Source organism: Pseudorasbora parva, chromosome 22, assembly GCF_024679245.1.
Source record: "Pseudorasbora parva isolate DD20220531a chromosome 22, ASM2467924v1, whole genome shotgun sequence".
NCBI lineage: Eukaryota > Metazoa > Chordata > Actinopteri > Cypriniformes > Gobionidae > Pseudorasbora > Pseudorasbora parva.
The window spans coordinates 3,899,976-3,918,335 of record NC_090193.1 but is presented as its reverse complement, the minus strand read 5'-3'; the positions used below and the strand labels follow the sequence as shown (position 1 = coordinate 3,918,335).

At 39.6% G+C, this 18,360-nt stretch overlaps 1 protein-coding gene across 7 annotated transcripts in view; it reads left to right on the top strand.

The window, feature by feature from the left end:
- lrp1aa (low density lipoprotein receptor-related protein 1Aa) overlaps positions 1–18,360 on the top strand; it is a 244,372-nt gene that overhangs the window by 195,724 nt on the left and 30,288 nt on the right. For all 7 annotated transcript variants that reach the window (XM_067431416.1, XM_067431414.1, XM_067431413.1 and 4 more), the window contains exons 65-72: positions 97–216; positions 749–871; positions 2,365–2,490; positions 4,758–4,874; positions 10,479–10,585; positions 10,674–10,806; positions 16,819–16,941; positions 17,883–18,005. In XM_067431416.1, coding sequence (XP_067287517.1) covers positions 97–216; positions 749–871; positions 2,365–2,490; positions 4,758–4,874; positions 10,479–10,585; positions 10,674–10,806; positions 16,819–16,941; positions 17,883–18,005 — 972 coding nt within the window. The remainder of the gene's footprint in view (positions 1–96; positions 217–748; positions 872–2,364; positions 2,491–4,757; positions 4,875–10,478; positions 10,586–10,673; positions 10,807–16,818; positions 16,942–17,882; positions 18,006–18,360) is intronic.

The window sequence follows — 18,360 nt, the reverse complement described above, 5'->3', positions numbered from 1 at the left end:
GAGTTTAAGTCTCACAGCTTTAGACTGAAAACATGACTGTACCTGTAGGTCAATAACCATGTCGATGTTATAAGTCTGTGTATTTGTGTTTTGCAGATATCCACGTGTGTTTGCCCAGTCAGTTTAAATGCACCAATCCCAGTCGCTGTATTCCGGGAATATTCCGCTGCAATGGCCAGGACAACTGCGGAGAAGGAGAGGATGAGAAAGACTGCCGTGAGTTCCTTTAGGAAAAAAGAAAAATGACACTGCTAAAAGAACAATAGGCATATAAAGCCTTTTGTGTTTTAATGATTGCATAAGGCAAAGTCATGCAAAGTCACACACACACACACACACACACACACACACACAAACACACACACACTTCTATCTGGAAGATCTATGATGAGTGTTTGCTCATCTGAAATGTATTGCTAAAATGTTCCCTGTCAAATATTAGAAGAAAACTATTCAGCTGATGTATAAACTACTGTTGAAGCTTTGGGGTCAGTATGATTTGTATTTGTATCATTTATTAAAAGAAATTAATACTTTTATTCAGCATTAAATTGATTAAAAGTGACAGTAAAGTCATTTATAATGTTACAAAATATTTCTATTGAAAAGGAAATGCTGTTCTTTGAGCTGTCTTTTGATTTCTGAAGGATCATGTGACAGTTTTTCAGTGTATTATAGTTTGTTTGGTCATGGTTTCACCATACACAGGTGAGAGAATGTGAAGTATAACGTGATTATTTGTGTGTAGCGGAGGTGACGTGCGCACCGAACCAGTTCCAGTGTACCATAACCAAGCGCTGTATCCCGCGCGTGTGGGTGTGTGACCGTGATAACGACTGCGTCGATGGATCCGACGAGCCCGCCAACTGCAGTAAGGAAACTCATCATATACTGTATTTTTTTTGTACCATTATCCTTTGCCGAGACTATTGATAGATAGTAGCAGACCATAGACCGTAAAAAAATATGGACGACTCGACATCATCCGTTTCCGCTTGCCATATTTGAAGCTTTCAGGAGGCCTTGCACAGCGCGGACATCTTGGGACCGAGTCTGCGCAGTAGCGATTTCGGGACCGGAGTTGCGCAGTAGAGCGCAGGAAGTAGAGCAGGAAGTACAGTCGCGATATCAAAAGCCGGCCCACACTCTCGCAGATGCAGAACAATTAATTATGTTGGTGTGAAATAAACAGTTATGGAAATGTAGAAATTAAAGCTAAAGCTCTAATCTGCTCCCAAAAATTTCGAAAAAAGTCCGTTAGTGCCTCAGTGACAACTTCACTCAGAGAAGCCGTCAGTCTCAGCTGTCAATCATGACGTCACACCCCCCGTTTTTATAGCATCAAATAACTAACTCAAACTAAACTTATTTTTAAAACGAACACCTGAAATGAAATCATCGTGATGATAACTGCCTTCAGTGACATAAACTAACTTTGGGGGGAAAATTTTTGAAGTGTAATTTTATTATTTAGTTTGCCTCGCATCCATTAGAAAACACAGAGGAGTGGCTATACTGGGACCGGTCACCGGGGGGCGATCGAGGCGCGAAAGCTTCAGTAAATGAGAGGGAGACTGCAGGCTTGTAGCAGACATGTTTTTAATCACAAAACATCATCAGTCGGTCACTTCTATACGGAAGAGGATTAGGGCCAAGCAATAATTAAAAAAATGAGACCATCTCGAGATTAAAGTCATTATAATGCAAGATTAAACTCGTTAAATTTAGAGAGAAAAAAGTCGAAATACAATCTTGAGAATAAACTCATTAAATATCGATAATAAAGTCGTGTTTCGTGAAAAAAACTTGTTAAATTTCATTTCATGTTGTACAAAAGCGAGTATATTGTGCAAATTGGACTGATTTTTTTTCTTCTAAAAAGACCTAGTCACTTGCAAATTCTCTTTAAAGTTCGAATGCTAATTATAATTCTGTCATACTTAGCTAAAGTTGATAATATTTCTTTGTTACTGAAAGAAAGTCTGAAATATAGCTTGACTACGTGATCCCACTCTGCCATAACTATGCAATGAACACTGATCGAATTCGTTATTCTCAAGATTTTTTTTTTTTAAATCTCGAAATGTAACACGTTTTTTTTTCTCGAAACGCAACGACTTTATTCTCGATATTTAATGAGTTTATTCTTGAGATTGTATCTCTACTTTTTTTCTCGAAATTTAACGAGTTTAATAAATTATAATTTATTAAATTAAATTAAATTAAATTCGCATTATAAAGACTTTAATTGTGAGATGTTTTTATTTTATTTATAGCTTGGCCCTAATCCTCTTCCGTACTTCTACCGGTCAGAAGGTGTTGATATCGATATTAGCGTGACCTCTTTCTGTCCTTTCTCTGTAGCTCAGATGACGTGCGGTGTGGATGAGTTCCGCTGTAAAGACTCCGGCCGCTGTATCCCAGCACGCTGGAAATGTGACGGAGAGGACGACTGCGGAGACTCCTCAGATGAGCCCAAAGAGGAGTGCGGTGTGTCTATAAGACTAGAAAAAGTCATTCAAACGTAGTCGTTTTATTTATTCAGAATTCAGTTTACTAGTAAGATGTACAGGGAGTGCAGAATTATTAGGCAAGTTGTATTTTTGAGGATTAATTTTATTATTGAACAACAACCATGTTCTCAATGAACACAAAAAACTAAATATCAAAAACTTAATATCAAAGCTGAATATTTTTGGAAGTTTTAGTTTTTAGTTTTAGCTATTTTAGGGGGATATCTGTGTGTGCAGGTGACTATTACTGTGCATAATTATTAGGCAACTTAACAAAAAACAGATTTATACCCATTTCAATTATTTATTTTTACCAGTGAAACCAATATAACATCTCAACATTAACAAATATACATTTCTGACATTCAAAAACCAAACAAAACGTATCAGTGACCAATATAGCCACCTTTCTTTGCAAGGACACTCAAAAGCCTGCCATCCATGGATTCTGTCAGTGTTTGGATCTGTTCACCATCAACATTGCGTGCAGCAGCAACCACAGCCTCCCAGACACTGTTCAGAGAGGTGTACTGTTTTCCCTCCTTGTAAATCGCACATTTGATGATGGACCACAGGTTCTCAATGGGGTTCAGATCAGGTCAACAAGGAGGCCATATCATTAGGTTTTCTTCTTTTATACCCTTTCTTGCCAGCCACGCTGTGGAGTACTTGGACGCGTGTGATGGAGCATTGTCCTGCATGAAAATCATGTTTTTCTTGAAGGATGCAGACTTCTTCCTGTACCACTGCTTGAAGGAGGTGTCTTCCAGAAACTGGCAGTAGGACTGGGAGTTGAGCTTGACTCCATCCTCAACCCGAAAAGGCCCCACAAGCTCATCTTTGATGATACCAGCCCAAACCAGTACTCCACCTCCACCTTGGTGGCGTCTGAGTCGGACTGGAGCTCTCTGCCCTTTACCAATCCAGCCACGGGCCCATCCATCTGGCCCATCAAGACTCACTCTCATTTCATCAGTCCATAAAACCTTAGAAAAAGCAGTCTTGAGATATTTCTTGGCCCAGTCTTGACGTTTCAGCTTGTGTGTCTTGTTCAGTGGTGGTCGACTTTCTGCCTTTCTTACCTTGGCCATGTCTCTGAGTATTGCACACCTTGTGCTTTTGGGCACTCTGAAATATGGCCAAACTGGTGGCAAGTGGCATCTTGGCAGCTACACGCTTGACTTTTCTCAGTTCACGGACAGTTATTTTGCGCCTTGGTTTTTCCACACGCTTCTTGCGACCCTGTTGACTATTTTGAATGAAACGCTTGATTGTTCGATGATCACGCTTCAGAAGCTTGGCTATTTTAAGACTGCTGCATCCCTCTGCAATATATCTCACTATTTTTGACTTTTCTGAGCCTGTCAAGTCCTTCTTTTGACCCATTTTGCCAAAGGAAAGGAAGTTGCCTAATAATTATGCACAGCTGATATAGGGTGTTGATGTCATTAGACCACACCCCTTCTCATTACAGAGATGCACATCACCTAATATGCTTAATTGGTAGTCGGCTTTCCAGCCTATACAGCTTGGAGTAAGACAACATGCATAACGAGGATGATGTGGTCAAAATACTCATTTGCCTAATAATTCTGCACTCCCTGTATAGTTGTTTTGGTCAAATTTAAAATATAACATTTTATAAAAGTTTTAAAGGGTTAGTTCACCCGAAGGTGAAAATGAAACCCCATGATTTACGCACCCTCACGCCTTCCTATGTGTATATATGGGTTTATAATGGGAGTGAATGGAACCCTAAAAAATATAAAGCGAACTAACTAAAGGGTGAACTATCCCTTTAAATATGATTAAAACTCATAGTAGTTTCATTCGTTGAATTCAGTTTAAAATATATATTTAAAATTAAACATTTTAAAAGTCTCGATTGTGATTAAAACAATAGCTTTTGTTAATTAATTATTTTTGGGGCATTTAAAATTATAAAAGTTTTAAATGTGGTTAAAACTCTGTTTCTTATTTAATTCAGTTTATAATTTGTATTCAAATTTATTTTGGTCAATTTTAAAATAAACATTTTTAAAAAGTTTTTAATGTGATTAAAACTCTTAGTTTTATTAGTTAAATTCAGTTTATAATTTATATTTAATTATTCATTAAAAATGATTTTGGTCAAATCATTTTTTTTTGTTATTATACATTTAAAGTTACTTATATTGAGTTAAAATTAGGCGATTTTTATGTGTTTTGTTTTGAACAGCATTCATTTTGTGATTATATATGCAGATGAGAGGACGTGTGAGCCGTATCAGTTCCGCTGTAAAAACAACCGCTGTGTTCCCGGCCGATGGCAGTGTGACTATGACAATGACTGCGGGGACAACTCGGACGAGGACAAGTGTGGTAGGTTTCCCACTGATGTGTGTGTGTGTGTGTGTGTGAAGAGACACGCTTCATGTTACATCTCCACCGCTACCACAGCAGGAACAAGAGCGCACCTCTTGGAGGACCAAATTACTCAAAATTAAATTTTGTAATTAAATAAATAATGAATTCAAGAAAACAATAATTAAATGTACCAGTTTATTCTGAAATAATGAAATAATTACCTCAATAATGTATTTATTAATTAAATAATTATTTTAATTAAATATTAATTTAATAATTAAATAAATAAATTTATCTTTTTATTTTGTAAAATTACATGAAATTGTTTAATATATTTCACAATTACCTCTTCCACACAGACTCTTCCAAATAGATAAAAATCTATTTTTTATTATTTAATGTGCATTTTTCATAACAATATGCTGCATTTACGAATGACGGCTATTTGACGAATCAACATTCGCAACAAAAAGCAACATTTTCCTAAATAATGTTTTCATAATAATAGAGGACATTTCACAAATGCCAATCAACAGCCAGTGGGCGGAGCTTGGCGCTGATTGGATAATTCTTTCAGATTGATTACTTTTTTCTGTCTGGTTCTGGCAGGTGGCAAGAGGAAATCGGGGAATTGATGGTAAATTAATATGGCAGTAGGAATTGATCAAGATAAAAACACACTTACTTAAACACAGCCACATTTCTCATAGTTTTCAAGTCTTTCGAAAATTCAATAGTCAAAATACATTTTCAGTCACAAATAAGAAAATATAAGCACCCTTGGTGTTCGGTGATGTCATCACACCACACAAAGATCAGTCAAAAAAATGTCCGTCCACTCTTCAACTTCAAAATAATCAGCGCCAAGCTCCGCCCACTGGCTGTTGATTGGCATTTGTGAAGCTCCGCCCACTGGCTGTTGATTGGCATTTGTGAAGCTCCGCCCACTGGCTGTTGATTGGCATTTGTGAAGCTCCGCCCGCTGGCTGTTGATTGGCATTTGTGAAGCTCCGCCCACTGGCTGTTGATTGCCATTTGTGGAGCTCCGCCCACTGGCTGTTGATTGGCATTTGTGGAGCTCCGCCCACTGGCTGTTGATTGGCATTTGTGAAATGTCCTCTATTATTATGAAAAAAATCTTTAGGAAAATCGTGCTTTGGAAATGCATGATTCGTCAAATAGCCGTCATTCGTAAATGCAGCATATTATTGTGAAAAACGTCTTTTTGAAAAAGCACATTAAATAATGAAAAAATAGATTTTTTAAACATAACAATAGTGTGTGTGGAAGAGGTAATTGTGAAATATATTAAACAATTTCATGTAATTTAAAAAAATAAATAAATACATTTATTTATTTACATTCATATTTAATTTAATTTAATTAATTATTGAATTAATTATTAAATTATTACAGAATAAACTGGTACATTTAAATTGTTGTTTTATTGAATTCTTTATTTATTTCATTATTTCATTTTGAGTCATTCGGTCCTCCATACACCTCAGACAGGAGATATGAAATCAGCAAATTCATACGGGTTGCTCTCATTCTCATTTATTTGTTCATGAGCACAATGTTAATGAACAAGGGGGCTTTTTTTTCTCCTTCGTGCATGTTTCCGTTTGGTCCAGTCATTCACGTGTCTACATCTTGTGTTTATTCTTCATTTCACACTGCCACATTGATGTGGGTTAGAGGTAGGTTTCCATTTTCAGATGTCCTTCAGTCCTGAACGTCTCCTTCAGTGGCTGATCGCTGGTGACAGGGAGGCTTGCATGTTCCTTTGTGTTTGACTAAATGTTAATATGCATGACAAACCAAGGCTCTCTATCGTTTTTGACTGTGATGTCCATGTGTTTAAAACTAAGCCAATGATAATACATTACTGAGCCTTTTCCAGTCTCAGCAGTGAGCCACTGTCAAGCCCATTCCTGCAGTTTTCGAGCAGTTGTGATTTGAATGTTTTGTTCCCCGCTGCTCCCAAACCTCCATCTGTCCCTGTGTCTCCGGTCATATAACCTACAATCCCCTGCTTCTACAACTGAGTCGATGTGAATTACAAGGGGAAAAAAATGTCCAGGCCATATTTGTAATGGCAATGAAGCACATTCCCTCTTAAACTTCTCATTGTAATTTTTCCAGAACTTTCAGCTTGTTTGTAGTTACTAATAGTTGCGATTCTCGTTCTCAGACTATTATTACTGTGATTTACTGATACATTGAACTTAAAGGGGCCATTAACTGCATTGTTTTATGTGTCCTGTAGTCCACTTATAATGTTAGTATGATTTTTCACATCAAAAATGGTCGTATTTAAATAATTCACCCTCCACCGGTAGTTTGATTGACAGGCGATCTGGCCAATCACAATCCACCATCCGCCATTTTTGTCCGACAAATCAGTCAAGAGAGTTCATAGATTAACGTCGGTGGACTTGAACTAAAAACGGTGTGTACTGGCGGCTTTCTGCGGTTGAAACAACATTACTTCTGAAGTTCATTCATGTTTATTTAATGCTATAAATGAACTAGAAGGAAGAGATGATCAGTTCATGAGCAGCTTTAACTGAGGCGCTACAGTGACCCGTCACCACATATTAAAGAGCCGCAAAACGGTATTTAATGACAACATTTGAGGGCTGAGACATCGTGTCATATTAAAAGTGACCTGCTCTGTCCTGTCTGTCAGTGCATTGTCAGTATCCTCTTTGTTCTTCACTGCGTGAGAACGTGTGTGTGTGTGTGAGAGAGAGCACAGCTTGTCAGACATACATAGCAACAGTAACTAAAAGGGGTGGGTCTTTGCAAACAGTCAATTGGCATTTTTTTAACCGCCTGATTTTAGCCTGATTTGAATGCTCTGTTAGTAGAGGCGTGTCTGCTGTGAGACTTCAGTGTAAACGCCCACTGCTGTGGCCCACTGCTGTGATTGGCTGCTGTGAGACTTCAGTGTAAATGCCCGCTGCTGTGATTGGCTGCTGTGAGACTTCAGTGTAAACGCCCACTGCTGTGATTGGCTGCTGTGAGATTTCAGTGTAAACGCCCACTGCTGTGATTGGCTGACATTTTGGTGTGATTCACCAATGAACTTGTGCTGTTTGATTGACAGCGCCATCGATTGCAAGGGGGGCGTTCTTTGATCGCTTTCAACATATAATTTCAAAGTTTAAATAACAGATTATTTTAATTTTACTTAGAGAAACAATGTGAAGTTGAGCCTTTATGTAACACGTATAAATACTGCAATAATAAATTATAATAGTGGACCAGTATCAGAAAGACTAAGTTCAGCTCAGGGAGGAAAATGGCGTGTTCAATGAGACACAGACACGTGGTTGCGATACCCAAAAGTGTAGTATATTATATATAGTGACATAAGCTGACAGACAGTTTCAATATTTACATGTACACAAAGATGGTAATGAGTTCATAATTGTTAATAAACAAATCTAAGTGTTGTTTTCTCAAGTCATACACAATCATTCAAATGATTAAAAGCTGCAACCGTCCTTGCACAATGCACACTGGGTCAATCAGTTCATTAAATTCAAAGAACCATAATGTAGGAATGTGTGTATTGGTGTGCGGGGATGTGTAAGGGGAGCAGCTGCAGCGCCTCCTACCACACCGGCAAATGCTTGCACTCAATCTTCGGTTCAGGGCCTAGTAGCTCGCCATCCATACAAGAAACCTGGCCAGTTCTCATATGATTAAGTCACTCAATACAGCAGTCTCAACATAAAATGGAGGCATCTGCAGCAGCTCAACACGTCGACTCCCACACACACACAAACTAACAGCGCGCGGCCATATTTAAAGGGAAATGACGCGATCTCCGTGCCAAATCTCGCGATACTTGTACAAATCTCGTGATAACGTGTGAGAGTGGAGAGTCGTGAGAACAGAGCATATAACAGTAAACCAGGGTTACATTTAGTTACTGGTTTGATTTACTGACACATAGACAAAGACCATCTGACTGTACATGAATCATTACGTATCAGAAATCACTGGTCTCAGATCAGGCATTAGAATTAACACGGTTACTCACATGTTGTGGCATTACTGTCGAGTCTATATCGTAAAAGTCTGTCTGCAAAGCCTGATTTACCAAAGAATCCACAGTGAAATGTGCTGAATACAAATACATAATGCTCAATTGAGACATTCACATTGATGAAAATAAATAAAATAAGCACATTCCTAGCACGAGGATCCTTTGGAAGGTAGTTTTATTTTTAGTCTGTTCGTCTCTTCGTCATTTCACTTTAAAAAAATCAGCAGTGTGTCTCATGAAAGGGGAGGAGAGAAAGTGAGCCAATCAGCAATAAAGGGCGTGTCTCATTGTAGGGGAGAAGAGAGAGTTAGCCAATCAGCAGTACGATACACAGAACCAAGATATGCTGTTGTTAGCTATAGTAACTGGACAGTTTGTCATTTTTTGTCTGGACCTGCTAGCGACTAACAAACAACTCTTGCTTGTATATAATCTTGTGTGCTGTGTGTTCATTTTTTGTGCTTCCATGTTGTTCATTCATCATCTTTGCTTTATTTTTCATGAAGCATTATTTTTGCTTTGCTTCAGCTATGATAAAGAGGCATCCACTGCATTCTGGGGGCAGAGCAATGAAGGGAGGGAATTCATGTAATGATGTTAAATTATAGCATGTACAGCAAATACTACCCTGGTGTAGACTAGCTTTCAAAAGTTTGAGTAAGAGAAATTAACTCTTTTATTCAGAAACGGTGCTCTAAATTAGCCACTAGTGATAGTAAATCATTATAAAACAGTTAGTTCCAGTCCTTGATTCTGATTGAATCTGTTGAATGTTCATTTAACAGTAAAGGGGTTTCCCTGGTCCTGACAGCAACAGCGCTCATTTATCAGTTATTTATCGTCTTATTCCCATGTTTAGTAGCCTGACAAGCCAGACCCACATCAAGATGTTTGGTCTGGAAACTCACCATAGACAGGGCTCAATCCGAGGGGCGGATAAACGGTTGTCTTTCAAACTCCCTCTGCACGCGATAGGATAGCGCTACAACCAACCAGAGCAATGAAGGTGAAGCGGAGCTCGCTGACAGATTAAACATTCGCCGTATCCGGTCGGCTAAACTCTGAACACATCTTCCCTTCTTAAGAATGACTTCAGTGCCGTTCTTTGTTCTTTTCTCAGAGAAAAGCTTAACTCCAAGTCTTCCAGAGTCGCGGTCAAAGCTGATTCGAAAGACCACCGTTCGCCAGCATCTGTGTTTACTAGAAGCACGCAAACGCAACTCGGCCGTCGTCATTATGGCCCCGCCCGCCAGACTCTATACACAACGTGATTGGCCCGTCCAGAACCATACCGCCAATCCAAATTGTATGCTAACTGTCAATCATCTTTGACGACAGTGGTCCTGATAGAAATGTGCTTTATTGTTATTAAATTATTGGAAAATAATTTTACTCCAACAACAGGCTTTTTTTACTTTATACTAAATATAATTTATTATTTATTTTGATTATGTAGTGAAATGTGACCTGGACATGTTTTGTGTGATTCACCCTACTGTATATTAAAATGTAAGCAGATATGATATAATAATGCTGTCGTTCTGTGTGGTGTGTGTCAGTGCCCAGGCAGTGCTCTGAGAGTGAGTTCTCCTGCACCAGCGGCCGTTGTATCGCTGGCAGATGGAAGTGTGACGGAGATCACGACTGCGCTGACGGATCTGATGAGGTACTTTAAAAACCATTCAGTGCAGGAAAATGATAACCCTTGTGAATAGCAAATGCTCATTGCTGGATGTATTGTGTGTGTTTTGCAGCACGGCTGTGATGTGAAGTGTGATAATGACCAGTTTCAGTGTAAGAACGGACACTGCATCCCGTTCCGCTGGAGGTGTGACGCTGATGCCGACTGCATGGACGGCAGTGACGAGGAGAACTGCGAAACTGGAGGTTAAAGGGTTACTTCAGTGATTTAGCATTACGCTTTGTATTTAAACAGGGTCATTGATGTAGTAGAAATGTGGTTATTTTTGCATTTGGTACCTTTTAGACTGAGAAAAGACAGAAAACTTATTTTTGTCTCATGAGGATGAAAGACAACAACTCCCAGAATGCATTGCTTCACTCCCAAAGCCACCGCATTCATTTTCATAAAATCAGTTCAGTTAGATAACAGACACTACAATTAAAAACTGAACGTGCGTGTTCAATATAATGTGAGTGAGCCGAGCGAGAGTCACGGCACAAACGCAGCAGGAGTCAGTCGTTCTCAGCGCGTGTTCAGTCTGGTGTGTTTTCAGTTCATGACTTTGGAAGCTTAACTTTCACAGGAATTAATTTGAGAAGTTGAAACACCGCTCTGTTTACTTGAACGAGTGCGATCCCACCCCCCATGGCGGGTTGAAAACATTTGGAAATAGCTCCTCTGGCTGTAGTCTTTAGCCTAAGGGGGGCCTTAAACTGAAACTCCCTCAGACCTTAAACTGAAACTCCCTCAGACCTTAAACTCCCTCAGGTTTTAAACTGAAACTCCCTCAGGCCTTAAACCGAAACTCCCTCAGACCTTAAACTGAAACTCCCTCAGACCTTAAACTGAAACTCCCTCAGACCTTAAACTGAAACTCCCTCAGACCTTAAACTGAAACTCCCTCAGACCTTAAACTGAAACTCCCACAGACCTTAAACTCCCTCAGACCTTAAACTGAAACTCCCTCAGACCTTAAACTCCCTCAGACCTTAAACTCCCTTAGACCTTAAACTGAAACTCCCTCAGACCTTAAACTCCCTCAGACCTTAAACTCCTTCAGACCTTAAACTCCCTCAGACCTTAAACTCCTTCAGACCTTAAACTCCCTCAGACCTTAAACTCCCTCAGACCTTAAACTCCCTCAGACCTTAAACTGAAACTCCCTTAGACCTTAAACTGAAACTCCCTCAGACCTTAAACTCCCTCAGACATTAAACTGAAACTCCCTCAGACATTAAACTGAAACTCCCTCAGACCTTAAACTCCCTCAGACCTTAAACTCCCTCAGACCTTAAACTGAAACTCCCTCAGACCTTAAACTGAAACTCCCTTAGACCTTAAACTGAAACTCCCTCAGACCTTAAACTGAAACTCCCTCAGACCTTCAACTCCCTCAGACCTTAAACTCCCTCAGACCTTAAACTCCCTCAGACCTTAAACTCCCTCAGACCTTAAACTCCTTCAGACCTTAAACTCCCTCAGACCTTAAACTCCCTCAGACCTTAAACTGAAACTCCCTCAGACCTTAAACTGAAACTCCCTCAGACCTTAAACTGAAACTCCCTCAGACCTTCAACTCCCTCAGACCTTAAACTCCCTCAGACCTTAAACTCCTTCAGACCTTAAACTCCCTCAGACCTTAAACTTCCTCAGACCTTAAACTCCCTCAGACCTTAAACTCCCTCAGACCTTAAACTCCCTCAGACCTTAAACTCCCTCAGACCTTAAACTCCCTCAGACCTTAAACTCCCTCAGACCTTAAACTCCCTCAGACCTTAAACTCCCTCAGACCTTAAACTCCCTCAGACCTTAAACTCCCTCAGACCTTAAACTGAAACTCCCTCAGACCTTAAACTCCCTCAGACCTTAAACTGAAACCCCCTCAGACCTTAAACTCCCTCAGACCTTAAACTGAAACTCCCTCAGACCTTAAACTGAAACTCCATTAGACCTTAAACTCCCTCAGGCCTTAAACTGAAACTCCCTCAGACCTTAAACTGAAACTTCATCAGACCTTAAACTTCCTCAGACCTTAAACTGAAACTCCATCAGACCTCAAACTCCCTCAGACCTTAAACTGAAACTCCCTCAGACCTTAAACTCCCTTAGACCTTAAACTGAAACTCCCTCAGACCTTAAACTCCTTCAGACCTTAAACTCCCTCAGACCTTAAACTCCCTCAGACCTTAAACTGAAACTCCCTCAGACCTTAAACTGAAACTCCCTCAGACCTTAAACTCCCTCAGACCTTAAACTGAAACTCCCTCAGACCTTAAACTCCCTCAGACCTTACACTGAAACTCCCTCAGACCTTAAACTCCCTCAGACCTTACACTGAAACTCCCTCAGACCTTAAACTCCCTCAGACCTTAAACTGAAACTCCCTCAGACCTTAAACTGAAACTCCCTCAGACCTTAAACTCCCTCAGACCTTAAACTGAAACTCCCTCAGACCTTAAACTAAAACTCCCTCAGACCTTAAACTGAAACTCCCTCAGACCTTAAACTCCCTCAGACCTTAAACTCCTTCAGACCTTAAACTCCCTCAGACCTTAAACTCCCTCAGACCTTAAACTGAAACTCCCTCAGACCTTAAACTGAAACTCCCTCAGACCTTAAACTCCCTCAGACCTTAAACTGAAACTCCCTCAGACCTTAAACTCCCTCAGACCTTACACTGAAACTCCCTCAGACCTTAAACTCCCTCAGACCTTACACTGAAACTCCCTCAGACCTTAAACTCCCTCAGACCTTAAACTGAAACTCCCTCAGACCTTAAACTGAAACTCCCTCAGACCTTAAACTCCCTCAGACCTTAAACTGAAACTCCCTCAGACCTTAAACTCCCTCAGACCTTAAACTCCCTCAGACCTTAAACTCTCTCAGACCTTAAACTCCCTCAGACCTTAAACTCTCTCAGACCTTAAACTCCCTCAGACCTTAAACTGAAACTCCCTCAGACCTTAAACTCCCTCAGACCTTAAACTCTCTCAGACCTTAAACTCCCTCAGACCTTAAACTGAAACTCCCTCAGACCTTAAACTCCCTCAGACCTTAAACTGAAACTCCATCAGACCTTAAACTCCCTCAGACCTTAAACTGAAACTCCCTCAGACCTTAAACTGAAACTCCCTCAGACCTTAAACTGAAACTCCCTCAGACCTTAAACTGAAACTCCCTCAGACCTTAAACTCCCTCAGACCTTAAACTCCCTCAGACCTTAAACTCTCTCAGACCTTAAACTCTCTCAGACCTTAAACTCTCTCAGACCTTAAACTCCCTCAGACCTTAAACTGAAACTCTCTCAGACCTTAAACTCCCTCAGACCTTAAACTGAAACTCCATCAGACCTTAAACTCCCTCAGACCTTAAACTGAAACTCCCTCAGACCTTAAACTGAAACTCCATCAGACCTTAAACTGAAACTCCATCAGACCTTAAACTGAAACTCCCTCAGACCTTAAACTGAAACTCCCTCAGACCTTAAACTGAAACTCCCTCAGACCTTAAACTCTCTCAGACCTTAAACTCCCTCAGACCTTAAACTCCTTTAGACCTTAAACTCTCTCAGACCTTAAACACCCTCAGACCTTAAACTGAAACTCCCTCAGACCTTAAACTATCTCAGACCTTAAACTCCATCAGACCTTAAACTCCCTCAGACCTTAAACTCCCTCAGACATTAAACTCCCTCAGACCTTAAACTCCCTAAGACCTTAAACTGAAACTCCCTCAGACCTTAAACTGAAACTCCCTCAGACCTTAACCTTAAACTCCCTCAGACCTTGACCTTAAACTCCCTTAGACCTTAAACTGAAACTCCCTCAGACCTTAAACTTAAACTCCCTCAGACCTTAAACTGAAACTCCCTCAGACCTTAAACTGAAACTCTCTCAGACCCTAAACTCCCTCAGACCTTAAACTTAAACTACCTCAGACCTTAAACTAAAACTCCCTCAGACCTTAAACTGATACTCTCTCAGACCTTAAACTCCATCAGACCTTAAACTGAAACTCCCTCAGACCTTAAACTGATACTCTCTCAGACCTTAAACTCCCTCAGACCTTAAACTAAAACTCCCTCAGACCTTAAACTGATACTCTCTCAGACCTTAAACTCCCTCAGACCTTAAACTGAAACTCTCTTAGACCTTAAACTGAAACTCCCTCAGACCTTAAACTCCCTCAGACCTTAAACTGAAACTCTCTTAGACCTTAAACTGAAACTCTCTTAGACCTTAAACTGAAACTCCCTCAGACCTTAAACTCCCTCAGACCTTAAACTCCCTCAGACCTTAAACTGAAACTCTCTTAGACCTTAAACTTAAACTCCCTCAGACCTTAAACTGAAACTCCCTCAGACCTTAAACTGAAACTCTCTCAGACCCTAAACTCCCTCAGACCTTAAACTTAAACTACCTCAGACCTTAAACTAAAACTCCCTCAGACCTTAAACTGATACTCTCTCAGACCTTAAACTCCATCAGACCTTAAACTGAAACTCCCTCAGACCTTAAACTGATACTCTCTCAGACCTTAAACTCCCTCAGACCTTAAACTAAAACTCCCTCAGACCTTAAACTGATACTCTCTCAGACCTTAAACTCCCTCAGACCTTAAACTGAAACTCTCTTAGACCTTAAACTGAAACTCCCTCAGACCTTAAACTCCCTCAGACCTTAAACTGAAACTCTCTTAGACCTTAAACTGAAACTCTCTTAGACCTTAAACTGAAACTCCCTCAGACCTTAAACTCCCTCAGACCTTAAACTCCCTCAGACCTTAAACTGAAACTCTCTTAGACCTTAAACTGAAACTCCCTCAGACCTTAAACTCCCTCAGACCTTAACCTTAAACTCCCTCAAACCTTAAACTCCCTCAGACCTTAAACTGAAACTCTCTCAGACCTTAAACTCCCTCAGACCTTAAACTGAAACTCTCTCAGACCTTAAACTGAAACTCTCTCAGACCTTAAACTCCCTCAGACCTTAAACTGAAACTCTCTCAGACCTTAAACTCCCTCAGACCTTAAACTCCCTCAGACCTTAAACTCCCTCAGACCTTAAACTCCCTCAGACCTTAAACTCCCTCAGACCTTAAACTGAAACTCTCTCAGACCTTAAACTGAAACTCCCTCAGACCTTAAACTCCCTCAGACCTTAAACTGAAACTCCCTCAGACCTTAAACTGAAACTCCCTCAATATTATGTTGCTTTCAACCTTTTGAAGAATCTTCTCACAGCTCATTTCCATGTAGTGAAAAATAATTGTGCCCATGTTTGTCAAGGTCCATAAAATAAGTCCATACAATTTGTGCATTATATTACATAAGCTTTCCTAAAAGCTCCCCTAAAGCTTTGTGTGAGGAATAGACCAAAAGGCTATCTTTTGCTAAAATTCCTTGCATTTAGTCCACATTCTTGTCCAGATTCAGTGGCCTGAACTGGTTCCGAAGGTTGTGTTGAAATGTTAGTCCTGAAATCCTGGAATGTGTTGAGCAACTGTTATCATATTTTGGGGAATAGGGGCAAAACTTTAAAAGTATGCAGATTTTAAAAGTTGTGAGAGCAAGAAAATAATGGCAGATTTTATATTCATGGATGAGCTGTTCCTTTAAACAACAGCATTACCCATAAATCAGTGCCTGCAGTATTAATTAGACCCATCAGACTGTCTGGAGAGAGTTTTAGTATTCAAGGAGCCCTTTCTGAAGATGCTCTGCCAAACGTTTTACACACACACACACACACACACACACACACACACACACACACACACACACACACACACACACACACACACACACACACACACACACACACACACACACACACACACACACAATTGCTGTGTGGTTGTGCTGGAATGAATACAGATGAGTTACTCTTGAGTGTGTGTATGTGTGTGGTCCTGGTATTCCCTATGTTATAGGGACCAAATGTCCCAACAAGTATAGTAATACCAGTAAATGTTGACCATGTGGGGATATTTTTTTGGTCCCCATGAGAAAACAAGCGTATAAATCATACAGAATGATCTCTAAATATAATATCTCTAAAAAAAGAACGTTTTCTGTGATGAGTAGGTTTAGGGGAGCGCTATATTATATACAGTTTGTACAGTATAAAAATCATTACTGTCCCCATAAAACATGGAAACCAAACGTGTGTGCGTGTGTGTGTGTGTGTGTGTGTGTGTGTGTATGTGTGTGTTAGTGGGTCGATTCTGCCCCCTGGATGAGTTTCAGTGTAATAACACTCTGTGTAAGCCGCTGGGCTGGATGTGTGACGGCGAGGACGACTGTGGAGACAACACAGACGAGAGCCCAGACGTGTGCAGTGAGTACTATGGTTGTTTGCATATGAAATCCCATCTACATAGAATATACATAGTATATTATTGCATAGTATATACATAGTATATTTATACTATAGTTATAATCCATTTATTCACTTTTTGAGCATTGACCTGAGAATGAAATTTCCAACTTAAACAGTGATAACTCTTGAATGCTTTGTAACACAGACTTGTCAGATTATTGTTTTTTTTTGATTATTAAACGTGATTTTTTTTTAAAAGTTAACTTTAAAATATTATAAAAATTTACATTTAAAATACACAAAAATAATATTTTCAATTTCTATATGAAATATTTATTTTCACTAACATATTTTACTCTAAAACTGTGAGAAAATGAAAGCCATAAATCTAAACAAGCTGTGTTTAAAAATGTTCAAATCTCAAAAAATGAGCTTTCAGTCAGTTTTTGTTCGGCCGCAGTACCAAAAGCTTCCACTAAATGAAATTTGTCCCTCGTTCCATTTTTGACCGTTTTTTTTGTAGGACCATTCAACATTTCCGGATCATGTCCATGATTTTTTTTGTGTGCTAACATGGCAAGTGTCAAAAGCAAGTTTTGTACCATTTCAATTATGTACAAAATTCTTACAAAAAAAAAAAGAAAAGAAAAAAAATACAAATAACCAAGAAACACTTTTTTTAATACTTTTTTTTAACCAGATTTTTTTAACATTTAGAGAACATTGATTAATAACATTTTCATAACTTAATGGGAATGTTAGCTAAACTTTCCTAGAGTATATTTTTGTTTGCTGGGATGACACAACAGGCATCTTCTGTGTGCAGTGTGAATACTGCAACCTGTTAATATGTGCATGAAAAAACTTCACACATGTAATGAAACAAGCCATGTTTATTTACAATGATCTGACTCTTCATATCAAGAAAGATCCGTGTGTTTTTACTCTGTGTGTTTCAGGGAGATTACAATGTCCTCCCTCCAGACAGTTCAGATGCCATAATGACCGAGTGTGTCTGCCAGTGTCGAAACAATGTGACGGCGTTGACAACTGCGGAGACAACAGTGATGAAATCAACTGCCGTGAGTAATTGCCACTTTTTTTGACTGAGTTATTTAAAAATGCCATGTTTTTTTGTCATATCATTATCATCATGAGCTTCACTCTTGTGTGTTTATATGTGTGTGTGTGTGTGTGTGTGTGTGTGTGTGTCTGTGTGTGTGTGTGTGTGTGTGTGTGTGTGTATTTCTTGTGTGAAATCATATTTTCTCCCCTCACATGCAGACACTAGCAGTTTTTTACCGCGGGGGCTGAGCAGCACCGGCGGTGGTCGGCAAAACAATGTTTTTTTCTTTTGTATGTGAATGCGGTTTTATGTGAATATTATGACATGATTATCTCTTAGTTATTTGGCCACATCTTCATTTACATTTCTAA